This window comes from Camelus bactrianus, chromosome 7 (genome assembly GCF_048773025.1).
Source record: "Camelus bactrianus isolate YW-2024 breed Bactrian camel chromosome 7, ASM4877302v1, whole genome shotgun sequence".
In the NCBI taxonomy this organism is placed as follows: Eukaryota; Metazoa; Chordata; class Mammalia; order Artiodactyla; family Camelidae; genus Camelus; species Camelus bactrianus.
Window position 1 is genome coordinate 64,173,872 of NC_133545.1, and position 16,588 is coordinate 64,190,459.

General features: G+C 34.4%; 2 protein-coding genes and 1 long non-coding RNA gene across 5 annotated transcripts in view; 2 read left to right on the top strand and 1 right to left on the bottom strand.

Annotated features, from left to right (window-relative positions):
- Positions 1 to 4,532, top strand: part of FAM237B (family with sequence similarity 237 member B) — a 27,026-nt gene extending 22,494 nt beyond the window's left edge. Inside the window, 1 exon segment of the mRNA XM_045519953.2 lies at positions 3,577 to 4,532. The gene's annotated coding sequence lies outside the window, so the exon portion shown is untranslated.
- A 331-nt stretch (positions 4,533 to 4,863) lies between these two features.
- The window catches only part of CFAP69 (cilia and flagella associated protein 69), a 53,706-nt gene continuing 41,981 nt past the window's right edge, over positions 4,864 to 16,588 (bottom strand). For all 3 annotated transcript variants that reach the window (XM_045519919.2, XM_045519921.2, XM_010959443.3), the window contains 8 exons: positions 14,957 to 15,038; positions 12,030 to 12,222; positions 10,808 to 10,945; positions 10,141 to 10,217; positions 8,752 to 8,949; positions 6,989 to 7,075; positions 5,676 to 5,780; positions 4,864 to 5,154 (listed from right to left, as the gene is read on the bottom strand). In XM_045519919.2, coding sequence (XP_045375875.2) covers positions 4,984 to 5,154; positions 5,676 to 5,780; positions 6,989 to 7,075; positions 8,752 to 8,949; positions 10,141 to 10,217; positions 10,808 to 10,945; positions 12,030 to 12,222; positions 14,957 to 15,038 — 1,051 coding nt within the window. In that variant the 3' untranslated portion in view covers positions 4,864 to 4,983. The remainder of the gene's footprint in view (positions 5,155 to 5,675; positions 5,781 to 6,988; positions 7,076 to 8,751; positions 8,950 to 10,140; positions 10,218 to 10,807; positions 10,946 to 12,029; positions 12,223 to 14,956; positions 15,039 to 16,588) is intronic.
- Positions 5,714 to 16,588, top strand: part of LOC123618188 (uncharacterized) — an 83,894-nt gene continuing 73,019 nt past the window's right edge. The window contains exon 1 of the long non-coding RNA XR_012508242.1: positions 5,714 to 6,906. This is a non-coding gene — a long non-coding RNA (uncharacterized LOC123618188). The remainder of the gene's footprint in view (positions 6,907 to 16,588) is intronic.

Consider the following 16,588-nt stretch of genomic DNA (forward strand, 5'->3'; position numbering starts at 1 on the left):
TAGCAATGATGACCTTTTTAGTGTTAATAAAATTGTTAGCCTTCCAAAATAGATTAATTGCAAATGGTTTCCCAGTTCTTCTAGTTGAATTTGCATGCTACCATGGATTACTAAACATATTAAAAATAAGGACATTTGCCCAATGGGCATTCTGGTTTTAAAGCAGTTCATTAAGATGGCTTGTAAGCCTTTTTGATGTACTTAGATATGTTCTGTTAAATTCCCCCAGTTTTTGGCACAAATCATGTGATTTGTATATAGAAAATTTTATTCTTTTTAAAAAAAATTATTCACTTATTCATTCATTCAACAAGAATCCATTGAGCTTGGAGGTACACTGCTGAGGAATCCAGACATAATCCTGACTCCCAGAGCTGTCATTGCTGTAGGATAAAGGTATAGCAGGAAATAATATCACTAACTCAAAAGCAGTTTTGTGATGCCAAAAAAATTTTTTTGAGGTAGAAATGGTAGCCAAAATGGGGTTGAATGGGGAACAGTATGTGTTCCTTTTTGGCCCTGTTCAGTATCATCAGAGTAGATCAGACAAGGCATCATTTGAAAACAAAACAAAACAAAACACCCACACACCAATTCTTGCAGTGGTATCACAGCTTTGGATTTATGCTGAGCTCATACAGCTTACCTCATAATCAGTTATTTTCCAGAACCCTGAAAGCTGAGGAGGGGGAAAAGGCAGCAAAACATCTAATATTGCTCCTAAAACATTTCTTCATGAGGTGGTACAGTGGATAATAATTGAGTATTTGTGCCTTAAGTTTCTCTACTCTTCTTATAGGTTTTTTAAAATTTAAATAAATGTTTATTTTAGAGTACTTTTGGGTTTGCAGAAAAGTTTCAAAGATAGTCCAGAGAGTTCTTGAATACTCCTCAACCATTTTTCCTGTTAACATCTTACATTAATATGGTTTATTTGTCATAACTAATGAACCAACATTGACACATTATTAATTAAACTTGATATTTTATTAGGGTTTCACTAATTTTTCCCCTAAAGCCCTTTTTCTGTTCCAGGATCTCATTCAGGAAGCCACTTACGTTAAGCTGTCATAACTCCTTAGGCTCTAAGAAAATGTTTTTGATGACCTTGATGATACTAGATAGATATATTGTAGGATGTTCCTTAGTATGGGTTTACCTGATGTTTTTCTTATGGTTAGACTTGGGTTATAGGCTTTTGGGGGTGAAGATCACAGAAGTAAGCACCATTCTCAACATTTCTTATCAAGGGTACATGCTGTCAGCATGACTTAAAGCACTAATGGTGTTTAACCTTGGCTAGGGTAGTGTTTGTCAGACTTCTTGGCTGTAGAGTTGCTTTTCCTTCCTTTTGTGTTATATTCTTTGGAAGAGAGGTACTAATCATAATCCACAGTTTAGGGAATGGGGAGTTGTGTTCCATTTCCCCGAGAAGGGACTATCTACATAAATTATCTGGAATTCTTTGTATAGGGGATTTGTCTTCCCTCTCTTCCTTCTCCCTTCTCTCCCTCCCTTCTTCCATCATTTTTTATATCAATATGGACTTAAGGACACTTATTTATACTTTGGGTTATAATCCAATACTATATTAGTTACTTTGTTCAAATTGTTCTAGCTTTGGCCACTGGGAGCTCTAGGATGCTCCAGACTTATCTGGTATATTTCTGCACATCCCTAAAACCACCCATTTCTCCAAGGAGCTTATTGGAGAATGTTATTAGAAATCAAGATCTGGGTAAGGGGTGTATCTATAGATTTTTGCATGATAGTACCAGGGCAGTACCTAGATGTCAGGGGCTGCCTTTTTCTTTCTCAGAAATCATCCTTGACATTTTCCTTGACTGTAAACTAAATGCAAAGCAATTATGAAACATGGTTGCCAACAAAACTAATGTAAGCTTAGGCTGTGTTGGAAGAAGTTGTGTAAAAATGAGAGGGACTACTTTTATTATATCCTCTATGTGTCCTGTTAAACCTGAAAATCTTTGTCCAGTTCCATTGGTCTCAGGATAGAGGAATAGTAACAAATTGCAGCACTTCAGAAGGGTCTGGCCAGATTCATAAAGTCTGGAATGATTAAATAAGAATGATTAAAGAAATTGGATATTTGACCCGAAAAGAAGTGGAGTGAACATCATTGTTTTTTCCTGAAGGCAGACTGAGGACCGGATGAACAAAAGTTATTCACCTATTTATTCACTGGTTTTCATCTAATATGAGCAAGCACTGGATAACAGGTCTAATCATTGAAGGAGCTCCCCTGTGCAGTGAAAATCTTCCTGAAGGGTGTTGAAACTGCTTTCATCTGTACTCACTAAACTCCTTTTTATTGTTTTGACTTTCTTTTCATTTAGTTTATTATCAGGAGTATGTTTGAGAGCTGAAATTTTGTCTCAACTGACTCATGAAAGGAAATATACTGTCCACCTTTCAGCCAGGCTGAGTGGGCGAGGCAGTACATCCCCTCAGGCTCAGGAGTGGTGTGGGAGCACAGGGTGTGAGGAGAGACAGACTTCTCAGTGTCATTGTCAGACAGAGGGACTGATTCACTGTCTCACTGCCTGGTGGCTGGAACTGTAATATGCAAACTTGGGTGCTGTCTACCAAGTGCAAGTGTCTGGATTAAACGTTACTACCCTCCATCCACCTACATCTCTTCCTCTGCTAAATGGCTGCTGGGTTATTGCCTGCCATATTTTACCTTTCCTCTTCCTCATGGGTAAGATATACAATGGCAAGGAAAAGGTTCACAGAAATCACAGACTGTTTTGACTGCAGTCAGTCCTTATCAGTCTGGAGGTACTGTATTACATTCAAAAAATTATCTTCAGCCAAGAAATATCAGTTCTATTCCTGTTAATGTAACATTTTATAAGCCTTACCACTTTAGAGAAGGTCTGTCACTGTTATGAAGTAAATACTTTAACATGTCCATGTTTAGCATTCCCTGTAGTGTTTTGTTGGCTGGACCTTCCCTTTGAGTTTAGGATTTTGCTGCATTTGCAGAAGTCAAGGTGAAGGCTGCCAGGAGATGAGGCCAACCTCACACTTATTCAATCACTTAATTTATTTACTGAGGAGTTGGTTACAACAATGAATGAGAAATGGTTTCTATCTTGTCTTAAGGGAGTTTAGAGTCTGAGGAAGGAACTTACAGTCTAAAAAATGGGGCAAACATTCTTTGCTCTTAGCCTTTAACACTTCATCTCAATTCTGTGTGTCTGAGATGTACCTGAAGTGTGTCTGGTGCTCCTGTATGGGTATCTCATGGTTCCATCTTCCTACCCACATCCATTCTTGTGTCTCAGTTACTCCCTTTTACATGTTATTTTTGTGCTTAGGGCTTCCTGGGAAGATGAGGAACAAATTATGCCTTCTACTGTCTTCTCGGGGTGGGGTGGGGTAATAAAGAAAGGGATTCAAGAGAGGACAGAGTTCACTGATAAGCTGGTGCATGTTATCTGCTCCTGTGAGCCACAAGGAGAGTGGGCAGCTGGGCCACGGTGAGAGGCTGCTGGCAACTCATTCTAATTAGAACAGTAACAACAACTGCAGTTTCTTCTCTCATTGCAGATGCTACTGTCCTCACAGTCGGGATCATGAAAAATTCCTGGAGGAATGTGAGTCGGGAGAGGAGGAGTCAGGAAAGGAGGGAGGAGAGAGCAGGAGAGGGTGGGGTGATGGAGCATTTGTTTTTCTGATAATAAAGGTGGATTCTATGCATGTCTTCCCAACTCTGCACTTAGTAGCACCATGTTGCTAGCTTGAAATTAGTCATAGTGGGAGTATTTATACCATGCAAATTGCCAAGCATTACAAATGAGGGCTTTTTTCCCTTGAAGAGCTGGTGGTTATACATTTAGCACCAGTATACTGCACCCGATAGGCCTAGAGTCTAGACTCAAATTCCATTGTATTTTCCTGTCTGAGAAAACAGGCTCTTGTCTCTCCCGGCCTTGGACATGAACTCAACTTTACAGCTTCCTGGGTGGATAAGGGGGTGGATGGGCATAGAGACAGGCTGTGGAAGCCTCATAGCAGCACACAGGGACACAGGCACTTTTCTCTACACTCAGCATTCAGGCATCTACCTCCTATTCTTTGGCAAGATCCTTCCACCACCGAAACTGTTTTCCCCCACTCTCCCTTTCCCTTCCCCATTAAAGAAGACAAGTAGCATTGGAGTTTGTTTCTATATTCCATCTGTACTTTTGTTTTTTATTTTTATTGTTTAGTTCATGACTAACATTTGCTTTTTGTAGGCGAGGTAACTTATTTTACTTTTACCAATATATTTGTTGCAAATGTTTTTGCTGCCCACTATTTATATATACTTATAATAACAATATCCTGATTCCTCATATCCATATGCTTTGGATGGTATTGGCCTGCTTCTGGCTCTGGGAGTAGACAGTCCTCAGATCTGGCCCAACTCATGGTGAATGGCTCAGGAGTGGGCATGTGGCCAATCAGGGGACCCAAGATGCAGAGACAATTGCAGAGACTGTTCAGATATAGGCATTTCTTCACTGGGTATCAACCTGGGAGAATATAATTCAGGACCTGCTAGGGAAGGAGAAGATCCTATTCACAAAGTTTTAGTCCCTGGATCCAACAATGCTTGCTTGTCATTTAATTACTAGATTTTATAGGCACAGAATGTGTAGAAGTTTTTTTTTTTTTTTCCCTCGGCTTAAACTACTTAGAGTAGCTCATGCCAGCCAAAAGAGTCTTAACTGATACAGTATGTTCTACAGTTTTCAGTTAAGAGAATTAGTAATCTTTAGAAAGAAATTGATGACAACTTTTCTCACAAGTGTATGTTGATATTTTCAATAAAAATAAATTATATGTGCTTGCTTTTATTTTTTAATAGTACTTTACTAAAATATTTATTCTAAAATATTTGCTTTACATTTGCATGTAAGATACATTTAACTAAAAATTATAAGAATTTATTTCAGAAAGTCTCTAGAGTATTTATGTGGGAACACTCTTCTTTGGCTCATCCACAGTTTTTACTGCTTTCACCCTCTGTAAGGCTCCTCCTCGAATAGGCAGTTTCTTAAGAGCAATATCTGTATCAGCCAGAGGTCCTCCCACTAATCGGGCAGGAGTGCTTTCCACTGTTACTACCCGACCAGAGGGAACCTACAAAGCAAAAGTAAATATTTAAGAATCCATTTACAAAAATTTTCAATAAGAGAAAAACCCATTCCTCCTTCAGCTAACTTTGGAAAAGACACAAAATATACATAGCAACTAGGAGGCAGTGTGGAATAATGGAAAGATAAAGTCTTTGGAGCCAAGAAAATGGGTTTGAATTCTACTTCTACTGCTTTCCAATCAGGGCCAAACATGTCCAGAAGAGGACAGCAGGAACACTGGAATATGGTCTTGGGTCTATTTGCCAGGCAAAGGAGGCAATGCACACTTTCTGTCAAAGAGATGTAGAGATATATTTTGAACAGTGTTTATAGTGTTTCTTGGGAATCCTAGAGGGCTAGGTCTGGTCTAAACCTGGACCAGGAAAGGGTAGAGATAAATATCCCTTACCTGTTTGAAATTTGACCAGCAAAAAGAACTATGAGACAAAACCCAATGGAAATAACATACTTTGGGGACTAAATTCAATACCTGCTAAGAAAAGTTATGGAGGAAAAAACTCTTACTGTTGTGTTAAGGCCTTTAATATCTGTCCAGTGAAATACTGCATTTGGAGGTTGCTTACTGCGTCTAGAGGATTCTATAGCTTTCTCCTGAAGTCGTTTTGCTTTCTGGAGATTTTTGAATTAGAAAGAAAATTAAAAATAAAATTAATTGCTATTAAAGCATCAACTATGGTACTTAACAAGGAAATATACAAAACACATTTGTGTCTGGCTTATAATTTATTAGTTAGCTCTAGAACCTGCATTTACTCATTTAGGCTAAGAAAATACTTATTAGCAAGTTATACCTTTTGTACTGAGCAGAAAACACCTGAAAGTGCTACTGAGATTTCCAGAGGTACTGTTCACATATGACCAAGGGATAAGGTAAGTCCTACAGAAATCAGGTTCAATTTTTTGCACATAATTGAATAAGCTACTAAATTTACAGCAGGTGATGCACGTTTTCAAATTATTTTGCATAAATTAAATACTAATTCAGTACACTTAAAAATTTCAAACATTCAGAATAATGTAAACTATATAATTTGCTGCAGTTACATTCAAACTCAATAGTTGAGGCACTAGAACAGGTGAAATTCAGTGTAATAAATGACCTGCATAGAAGAGGCTATCTTAATATGATTCTACTATTTTTGTGGACTAACATAACATTTAACAATTTCATACCTAGAAGAATTGTGACATTATGTAAAAGTGTATCCCAAATATTAATGGAAAAGTTAGGAAAAAGTAATGAGATTTTGGAAATCTATGGTGCTGCTTAACATATTTAAGGTGAACAATTAGCATTATAAACTTTTTAGATTAGTTTCTAGCTTATAGCTGAAACAGGTTATCACATCTTTCCAAAGAGGTGTTTAGCCCAAATTCCCATTTAAGCATTGATATCATGTTTCTTTTGATGGTCACAGAGGGGAAACATCTTTGAGGGAGAGGGTAATACGGAGAGTTGTTTTTTGTGTCCTTCACTCTGCTTCTACTAGAAAAGACCAGTGAATAAGAAGGCTCAGAATGGAAAGTAGGAGCACATTTCTCCTGCTCATTCCTGACTGATTCTCATCTCTTTTATACTAACCAGGAATACCATCTTTGCTTCCTACTACTGAGCCAAGTGAAACTCAGAGTGGTATCTTATATAACTGTAAAAATGTGTAGTGTCAGTTACCATCCTAAATTGCAAATGAGGATCTAATAGTGTTGGTATTCCATGAAAGATCAACAGAAAAAGGTGAGTGAATATTTATTCCTGAAAAATTCTGTCAGATTAGGTATTTGTTGTGGATATCATAATATTAAAAAAAAAATCCTACCTTTAAAGTTTTAGCATTTGATGTTCTAGCCAAGAAATTTTCCCAGGATTTATTAGCCAGTTCTCTTTGCTTGTGTGTGGCTTGTATCTGAAATGAGAGCGATAATTAAGATTTCCAGTTTCTATGAAAGAATATTAAAGGGCTTGAATACTTGTATTTTGAGGGAAGACCTAGTTTTTGCCAACATGAATTTTAAGGCAAGCTAGCAAAAAGATTAGAGTTTAAACAACTTAAAAAACAAAAGTCTTAAAATGGAAAAAAAAAAATCCTTCCCTCACTATGTGGCTAAGGTTTGAACTGCTTCCCATGAAAAGTAACACAAAACTGTTTATAAAATATGAAAATAACAATATTATTCTCAGCAAGATGATTGTTTTAGATGATTATCACTTGTAAAGACAGTATATAATCCAGAACAAGCTACATAAATGACCCAACAGAAAATTCACAGGAGAAAATAGATTCCTGTTGCCACTTATAATAGTTCAAGCAAGATTATATTGATAAAAGTGCTCTAATTTCTGACTGTAGCAAGACAAGCAATTTTGTGAGAGTGCTGAGTTTCTTGTGGTGATGCAAACCAGGGAGGTAACTACTAACAAAATGCAAAGACTAGTTCTCAACAGGCTTACCCCTACATATATAATCAGAAGATATATGCCCTTGGTTAGTGTATAATATGCTATTAAGTTTAAATTATGAACCTTAGAGTATTTAATTAAACAACTGCTAAAAAGTGGGGTAAAAGCCGTGATAACTAGCAAAAAATAACCAACAAATCAACAATAGCTAGTCCATGAAGCAGAATCGGGCCTTTCAACAGAACTAGTGAGGCAGCAGAACTTCCAATATGGCTACCCACTTAGGAGCAAATAAGTGGGTTAAGTGATGGCATCCTTGCAATAAAAAATCTCACAAACAAAACTTTTGAGCCGGGAGGTGGCTAAGATGAAGAAGAAATTATAGGTGGATACTGAGGTCCACTAGACTGAAGATACAAACATTTAATAGTCTATGTGAGAAGATCAGGCAATAGAAAACACTTTGGGAATCTCCTTAAAGAGTTTTACATGTTTAATTTTAGTCATAAATGATCACCAAGCAGAAGCGAGGGGGATCCAAATCATCTCTGTGGACAAGTTCACTTAAATAGCCACTTAACCTATTTGGTCACTTCTGATATGTTCTGTTTCTTACCTGTGTAAAGCTTTAGGAAAATGGCTTATATCTTCCTGACAGGCTTTTTCTGATTAGCTAAAGTCAGAGACCAGATTTACAGAATGATCATAGTAAGTGCTTTCGCAGTGAGGTGAGGAGAATCTTGTCAGTATCCCTACGGTTATCACCAAGTGAAGGATGAGGGCCAATGTTCTCTATGAGGTGTTTTATATATATATATTCACAGAGATACACCATTTGTCTGAATTTGCAAAATGAAATATTTAACTAGATTACAATTTTTGAAACTCTGACCTTTCAGAAATGGAAAGGTCTGAGGTGTCTACCTTTTAAAATATAAGTCTGTAGAAATCAAATGATAATTCCATAAAACAGCATTGAGCATAGTAATTAAACTTCAAGCTCTTAACTCCATGTTTTCTTTAAAAATTGTACAAAGACACTGAAAGTAACAATAAAAGAAAATTATAAAATAACTAAGTCCTGAAACACTCACAAGTTAGGCAAATATATCCTGTGGATAACTTCAACTGGTTTATACATTAAAATTATTTTCTTATGCCTCAGTGGCATATGTGGCTTACTTTTGTATATACTTTTTGTTCATTTTGCACATCTTGGCATGCTTGGCTTTCAATCATCTCACTTTGCAGAGAAGCGACCATCTTTCCAATATTTTCTGATGCTGTTGTAATAGATTCCAAAATATTTTTGTCCATAGTGACTGGTCTTAACTTTTCTAACTTTATTTCTTCATATATTTCATTCCATATTTCTCCAGTCTGTTATAACAAAGTTTAAAAGAGTTTTTAAAAGTTAAATTAACCAAAAAAAAAAAGATATAATTTTAGGTAGCCCAAAATTTATTTGGGTGGTCATTCCAAAGTTAACACTACTGAACCAGCTTTTCCTAACTTACCCCTTCGGAATAAGTTACATGCATTCGGAATGATTCAGGGCAACAATTACATTTGCGTAGTCAGGAGTAATTTAGCAAATATTTTTCAGTGATAAAGTATTCATAGACAAGGCTCCACTCCCTAAGTCTAGGTCTTTGCTATCATCACTGCCCCCTCCTTTATAGTCACTCTGTTTTCACAGCTACACAGATCGCTGCTTTAGTCTCATGCTCCTGAAGTACTGATGCTTTCTTTCCTAAAGCCCTGTTTGAAGGCTAGGTCAAGCTGAATTCATAGAACAGTGAATATGAGGATTCCTAGGACCCTAGAACCCACGCATCCTGAGAAATAGGGCCTTGTCCCTCACCTTCCAGCTAAGGCAATAATTGAATCTGAAACTCTTCACATGTTGGTTTCATCATGCTGTAGCTCCATCTCATATTCTGGGTTATCTGGAAATTACTGTACTTGAGTATGTTTAAATTTAGAGAAAAATTTATACATCCAGGATAAGGATAAAATTCAACCTTGTTTTCCTTTTTTAAATAGAGGTTTATTCATTTACAACATTAAAATACATAGTACCAATATTAGTAGAAGAGACTGTTTACTTGAAAAGACTTTTCTAAAATTTCAAAAGCATTTATTTACCAAAGAGTATATAATCAGCAAAGTAAGCAACCTAGGATCCTTTAATTGATACCTATATAATCATATAATCTAATGATAAAGTAATACCTTAATAAGTATTAATGATTTATTTTAATAAATAAAAATTCATTCAATTCTAGCTTATAATACCCTCTAAAGAGAAGGTATATTTTAAAGATTGTTAGTCCTCTATGACAGAAACATCCATCTTCTTTTATAAATTAATAGTTAGATGAAATCTTATCCCATGGAAAATACCCAATCAATTAACTGTATGTTCCTTAAATAGTGTCAGATGCAAAATGAAAAATAAAAAACTACACAGTACGTGGATGATTGCTTACAACTGTGAATGGATCTTTTATTTCCCAAAGGAGCTTTTGCTATACTAAATTTTAATAACAAGGTTAAGAAGGTACTCACTTTAAAATCAAGATATCTATGTATGATACAGAGAGTGACAAAATCTTCAGCAGATAGGCCAGGTAAATTTTCAAAATCTAAACAAAGTTTATAAAGAGAGAATTAATTTAACAGAGCGAATGATTCCAAAAGGCATATATCTATTATTTTAAAAAATGCAAATGATTACTTTTGATTTCATCCTGATTTATGAAAAAGTTACTTCTTTGAGCTCTGGTTTCCCCCTATAACAAACCTCTGCCAGGTCATCCTTGTCTAGTCTTTAGAAGAGGAATACTTTCTGTGCTGTGGTCAGACCATGATACTATATTTTTATAATGTGAAGAATGAGGACTCTTTCCTTAATAAGAAGCATGGACTTCAAAAAATCTCAAGTGATTCAGAATTCTAGTGTTTAAGCCTCATCATAGAAACTAACTGCCTTTAATCCTGGTTGCACTCTGGAATTGCCTAGGGAGCTTAAAAATACAGGTGCCTGTGCTCCAAACCCAGAGGTCAAGCGTGTAGCCTGAGCATTGGGATAACAATGGAATATGCATTTATCTGTATAAAAGGAAATTTTGTTCACCACGCTTGAAAAGTGGATTCCAAAACAAAATCAGTTCTCAACATTCAGCAAAAAAGAGAGCAAATTCACTCTTAACGAATTTCACAAATATCTTCTTACCGAGTTTGCCCAACACAGCATAAATTTTTGCTCTGATATTCTCAGCAACATCCATAACTGCAATGGTTGGGCAGTTAGCAGGCAGTGGTGTGATTTTTTGCTTTTCTTGAAAACTGGTAAATAGAGGTTTCTTTGTATCTAATCATTGGATATCATGAAAATATAGAAGGGACAGATAAAAACTGTAGTAAATTAATACACAATTTTAAGATTTTAGTCTAGATATCATAAAATATATAAAAATATTGTAACAGTAAAATAGTGCTTTGTATATGGTTACTGTTTTAAAAGCATAAGTAATCAATAATTTGTTCCACATTCTGTTGCAAAACTTAAAGCTTTTATTTTTATTATTTATGTAAAACATAAAAATTTCACAAAATTACTTTTAAAAGTGAAACTTTTATGTAAAAGACTTTTCTAATTTTGAGATCCAGAAACTGAACAATGTCAGTTTAACAATGATGTAATCTCTCCTGCTTTTGGTTTCTATATATTATGCTATAAATATAAAACTGTTTTATGATGCTGTAGATCAAAAGTTAGAAATAATAAATATGGATTGAAGATAGAAATCATTAGAAGTTAAAGAGGAAGTATTTTCACTTAAAAATAAGTAATACTAACAATTAGATGAAACTAATTAGATTACTAACATTAGATAAAACTATAATAAGAATCGTTATAAGTTTAGAAAATGTAATGTAGCATTATAGAATAGATAAATGAACTATAAATTCGTACTGTAAACTTCATTCATTTAGAATCTAGTAATTAAAATTTATGAACATTTGATTTTTAGTTAGAAAATTTTTTCATATAGAAAGTAAATAATATATAAATATGAATCAATAGAAATATATAAAATACTATAAAATTGTTTTTAAGCACTCTATATCCCAAATTTTTTAGACATGAAATATTACTGAATATACTTGTAAAAGCAGGTAACCCAAAGAAAGTTCTTTAGCAAGTACTGTTAGGTTTTTCTTCAAGTTAAAAATATAATCAGATACTATTTCCTGAAAATATTCTATAAAAATATGAACCTGATACTAATTTACTTAGTTTTCTTCCAATCATTCAGAATTTATGATAGCAACTTCTGCAAACCTCTGTGAAAAGAACTTTACAAAGAAATGGAAGTCTTCATATTTTTCTAACATTTCTTTTTAAAAATATGGACCTAATTGCTTCTCTGAACAATTACAAATACACTTACCAATGATCTTCCCATGTTTATCACGTTTTACTCCTAGTTCTTTTTCTTCCTTTCTCCACAACTTAATTAAAAGACTAGCAGCTGTCTGGTCCTTCTTCCCTCGCCAAGCATTGACATGAGCCGCAGTTTTGGGATTATCACAAAATTCAACCATTATTCCAAGTATTAGGTTACAGAATTTTTGGGGGTTCAACTTTACAAGCAAACAGAAAAAGAAAAAAGTTGCAATAAATATTTAAGAATTACTGTCTTATAAAAAGAGAAACATTTGTATTAATCAGTATGTTTTCTTTAAATTTGATTGCCTTATAAAATCAGACTATTAAGTATGATTTGTGACAATCTCCTGTTAAAATAGATACCATTGTAATGAGTCCATTTTCAAAAATTTTTAAGAAAGGAAAAGAGTCAATATAATTCCTATGTAGTCATAAACATAAGTCATCAACAAAAATGTAACTGATTTAGCTAAGTAGGAAAAAAGGAGATTGTAAAAGTAAGTGAAAACGTTCATTTTAAGTGGAGCAAGGTCAATGGTGCTATGCATAGGACACTGTAATTACAGGATCATTCCAATTTATATGCTTTATTGAAGTTTGTAAAAAGACTCATCCTAGCTAGAACCTCGTTGTTATGAAGATAACTGACGGTAACTGCAAGTGGCAGTCACATATGAAAATAAATCAAAATAAGGTGTAATCTTTGTATTTTGAAACTCAGCATCCATAAAAGAGTATTTAACCACTTAAAAATTATCTTAAGAATATTTCCTCTGTTTTGCTACAAATAATTTTCAGCAAACCAAAATTTAGGTATAGTAAAGTTCATCCCAAGCAGTATTTTTGGTTGATTAACTCTCTTACCGTGTACTGCTAATAGAATATAGCAAAGGAAACATGTAACCATGTTGTCTGGATTGCCAACATTATCAGTTTCCTCTTTCATTAAATGAAGGGTAATAATATTACCTACTTAAGAGAATTATTAAGATGAGTTATATGAGACTGCTTGTCACATAGTAAGCTCTCAATAGTATTTAACCTTTATGAGCAATTATCATTGCACACTGAATAAATATTTTAACAGATTGTATTAAGCAGAACTTTCAATCAAGTGAGTTTTTTTATTCCTATATTTTACTTTCCGGAGAAACAGGGAAATGTCAAGGGCTGAAGTTTATATAGAAACTTCATTAAAGAAGATTTATAATTTGTAATTAACTTGATTGGTTTAACCCACATTAAGCACAGTCTAATAATTACATTCATAACAATAGAAAACACGTAGCAAAAATATGTATCAGGAACTATTCTGACTAATGCACGTATATGTACACATACATACACATAAGCACTTATATAATCCTCCCAACAGTTCATGAGGTAGAGTGTTGTTACCTCTGTTTTATAGTTGAAGAAACTAATGACAGAATGTTAAATAATCTGTCAGAGTTATACAGCTAACAAGTATTGGAGGCCTTAATCAGACTGAGTCCAGCCTATGCTCACAACCACTGTGCTATATGGCTTCTCCTACCAGTCTTCATGCCTTTCCATCAAAGAAACCATAATGGTGAAGGCGAGTGAGAAATGTCTTTGAGGTCTTCTATATAATATTAAATATTAACATACAATTTAATTACTTAATATATACATGCCTAATATAATTCCTCACTTCCAAATCTTAAGTAGAACCAAGATTCCAGGAAGATATGCCACATTAATTTTGTAGCTTTGAGAATCCCCTGACACATGACCATGTGGCTCTGGGCATACTTGTACTCTAGTCAGAGAGGCATGGTGAGCTATATGTCAATTAGGATTACATAAGTAGAGCTATACATACATCCTTTTCTATTATGTTCAATTTTCTGAATTTTCAAAGGGTTTCTGGTTATAACTCATTCAAGGTGGATTATTTTGATTATTATTATTATTGTTTACCTATTTTTTGCTTGTGTTTTCCATCTATTGAGTTTGCTCTCTTATCTCTAGTGTCAACTAATTTTCTTTCAGAGAAATAAAAGGACACAAATAAGTTTAGTACCTTTGCTAAATCAAAGTAGTCTATTATTTTGTTAATAAAAATTAAGAATGGTGGCAATCACAGGCAGTGCCATAGCTAGAAGTCTGCATGAGATTATCTCCCAAAGTTTTACTGAAACAAAAGTATTTTTCTCCCACATCATCTTGACTATGGACCCACTTAGAATTGAAGCTAGAATGGGGTTACTTTAAGGATAAATGAGGGTCTTTGCCATTCTTCTCAGCTGCCTTCCTGGAAGGCTTAGTACGCTCACTCCTGCTCATTCTGTAAAACGGCCTGTGACACACTAAGTTCTTCACATTGCCTACAAACTACAGTTTTTAAAAAATGCTGACCTTTGTCTAATGTGGCCTTTAACATTTATTTATTTATCTATTTATTTATTTATTGTGATACTCCTTTTATTTATTTATTTATTAAAACAACTTTATTGTGGTACAATTTCTGTTTGGTAAACTATACATAGTTCAGATGTACAATTTGATGAGTTTTGATAGATATATATACCTATGGGCCCTTAACTTTTAATACTGAGAGAAGAAGCTAGAAGTTATTAACAAATGATTGTTGATTTTGGAATAATCTAGCTGTTTCTTTAAAGTTTGGTGGGAAAAAGAAACAACAACCATGGAATAAATTCTCTGCTGTCATGTGTTTGAGAACACTGACCTAAGTAAACCGTTGTTTTACTGGAGGAACTTTCAGAGTCACTTCTTTGCCAATGCCTATTATGAATCTCCAGGAGGGATTTTTGTTTAAAACAAACATTTGAACACTATTTAGGGGCATAGTTAATCACAGAGTAGTGTTCTCTTATACTCAGTTTGGAAAGAGTTAATAAAGACTTTTTTTAAAAAAACAATTGTTGAAATTATACTTACTGCCAATAAATCCAAAAGGAGAAAAATGCCTTCTTTTTCAAGAAAGTATTCCTCCAAGGGGTAACATCCTAAAATACAGCACCTTAAATAAAAAGGAAGTTACTCATTTAACAAGGATTTATTGTTAAATTCAGTTTGTGAGTTTATTTTTATCAGAAAATCTTTTCAAAGAATATTTTTTCTTTATTTCCTTAAATCAAGAAGTTAATTTTCTTGCTTTAAAAATTGGACTTTGAAGAGACTTTGCCAGTGTAAATTTCAACTATTTTTAAACTAATATCAATTAATTATTTTCATAACTATATTTCTTTTCTGTAGATGTAACGTTCTCCTTTGCTTTCATATTAATTATTCTTAAAAGTCTCCTCTGGTTGCTGTAATAACTATTTCTTCATGGTTTATCCATTTACTGTCTCTTTCACAGTGCTGGGATGCCTCAAACATTTGATGATTTTTAATTACATCTTATCTTTGCATGTGAGATTATTTGTTGAAGTGCCTCCTGCTTAGGCCTATGCGGCTCATATGAAGTGAGGGACTGAAACTGCCGCCAGAGCTGCTTTCACTGTTTTCCTGGGTCGGGGATAGATGTGGGTGACAAGGCTATTGGTGGTGGTGGTAAAGAGTAGTAGAGCCTAATCTCCCCCAAGTCCTCCCAGGCATTGCAAGCCTGCTGGGGTCAACCTGTATCCCTTTCCTATTTAACATGGCTTTTATTTATTTACTTACTTATTTATGTATTTACTTACTTACTTATTTATGATTCAATAATATGATAATTATTTCATATGGTTTCCTCTTGAAAAAAAGAGACCCTTGTTTCTGCTGGCTGATTTGTGATGGTGGTTGCATGTGGTGGTGGTTGTGAGGGTTGGCACATAAAGGCCATCCACTAGGCCCCTCTCGCTCAGGTGGTTATAGGTCTTACCACCTCTGAGTATGAATCACTTATTTTGTTCTCACTTTTGAGGTAGTACCCTATGATGCCTATTATGGGCTGCCTTTTGCCTCTTTAATTCACAATTACAACAAGAGACAATATAGAACATCCTTCTCTGTTTGGAAAGTAAACAGTATACTTCTAACTTAGCCAAAAATTGGAAAGAAAATCAGAATGAGAACTAGAAAATAGTTTGGACTCAATGATAATAAAAATAGAAATAATAATGCACATAAATTAATTCTTTGAAAAGACTAATACTATTGATCAACTCCTAGTGAAACCTATCAAGGAAAAAGAGAGAAGATAGAAATGACTAAAACCAAGAAAGAAAAAGAAGGCATTACTTTGTACCATACAGACATTAAAAATCCTAAGAAGATATTACAAACAACCATATGACAGTAAATGTGAAAATCTAGACAAAATATATGAGTTCCTAGAAAAAGACATCTTACAAGAACCTACACAAAAATAAATAGAAAATTTTAATTTGACATATACATATTAAATGAAATCTATGCTTCAGAACCTTTCTATAGAGAAAACCCCAGGCACAGATGACTTAATTGGTGAATTCTAGTAATTATTTACAAAAGATACAATAACAGTCTTACACAAGAGCTTTCTAGAGAACATGAAAAGAAGGAATACTTAACTTGTTTTATGAGGTAATAATGAGCTAGATACTA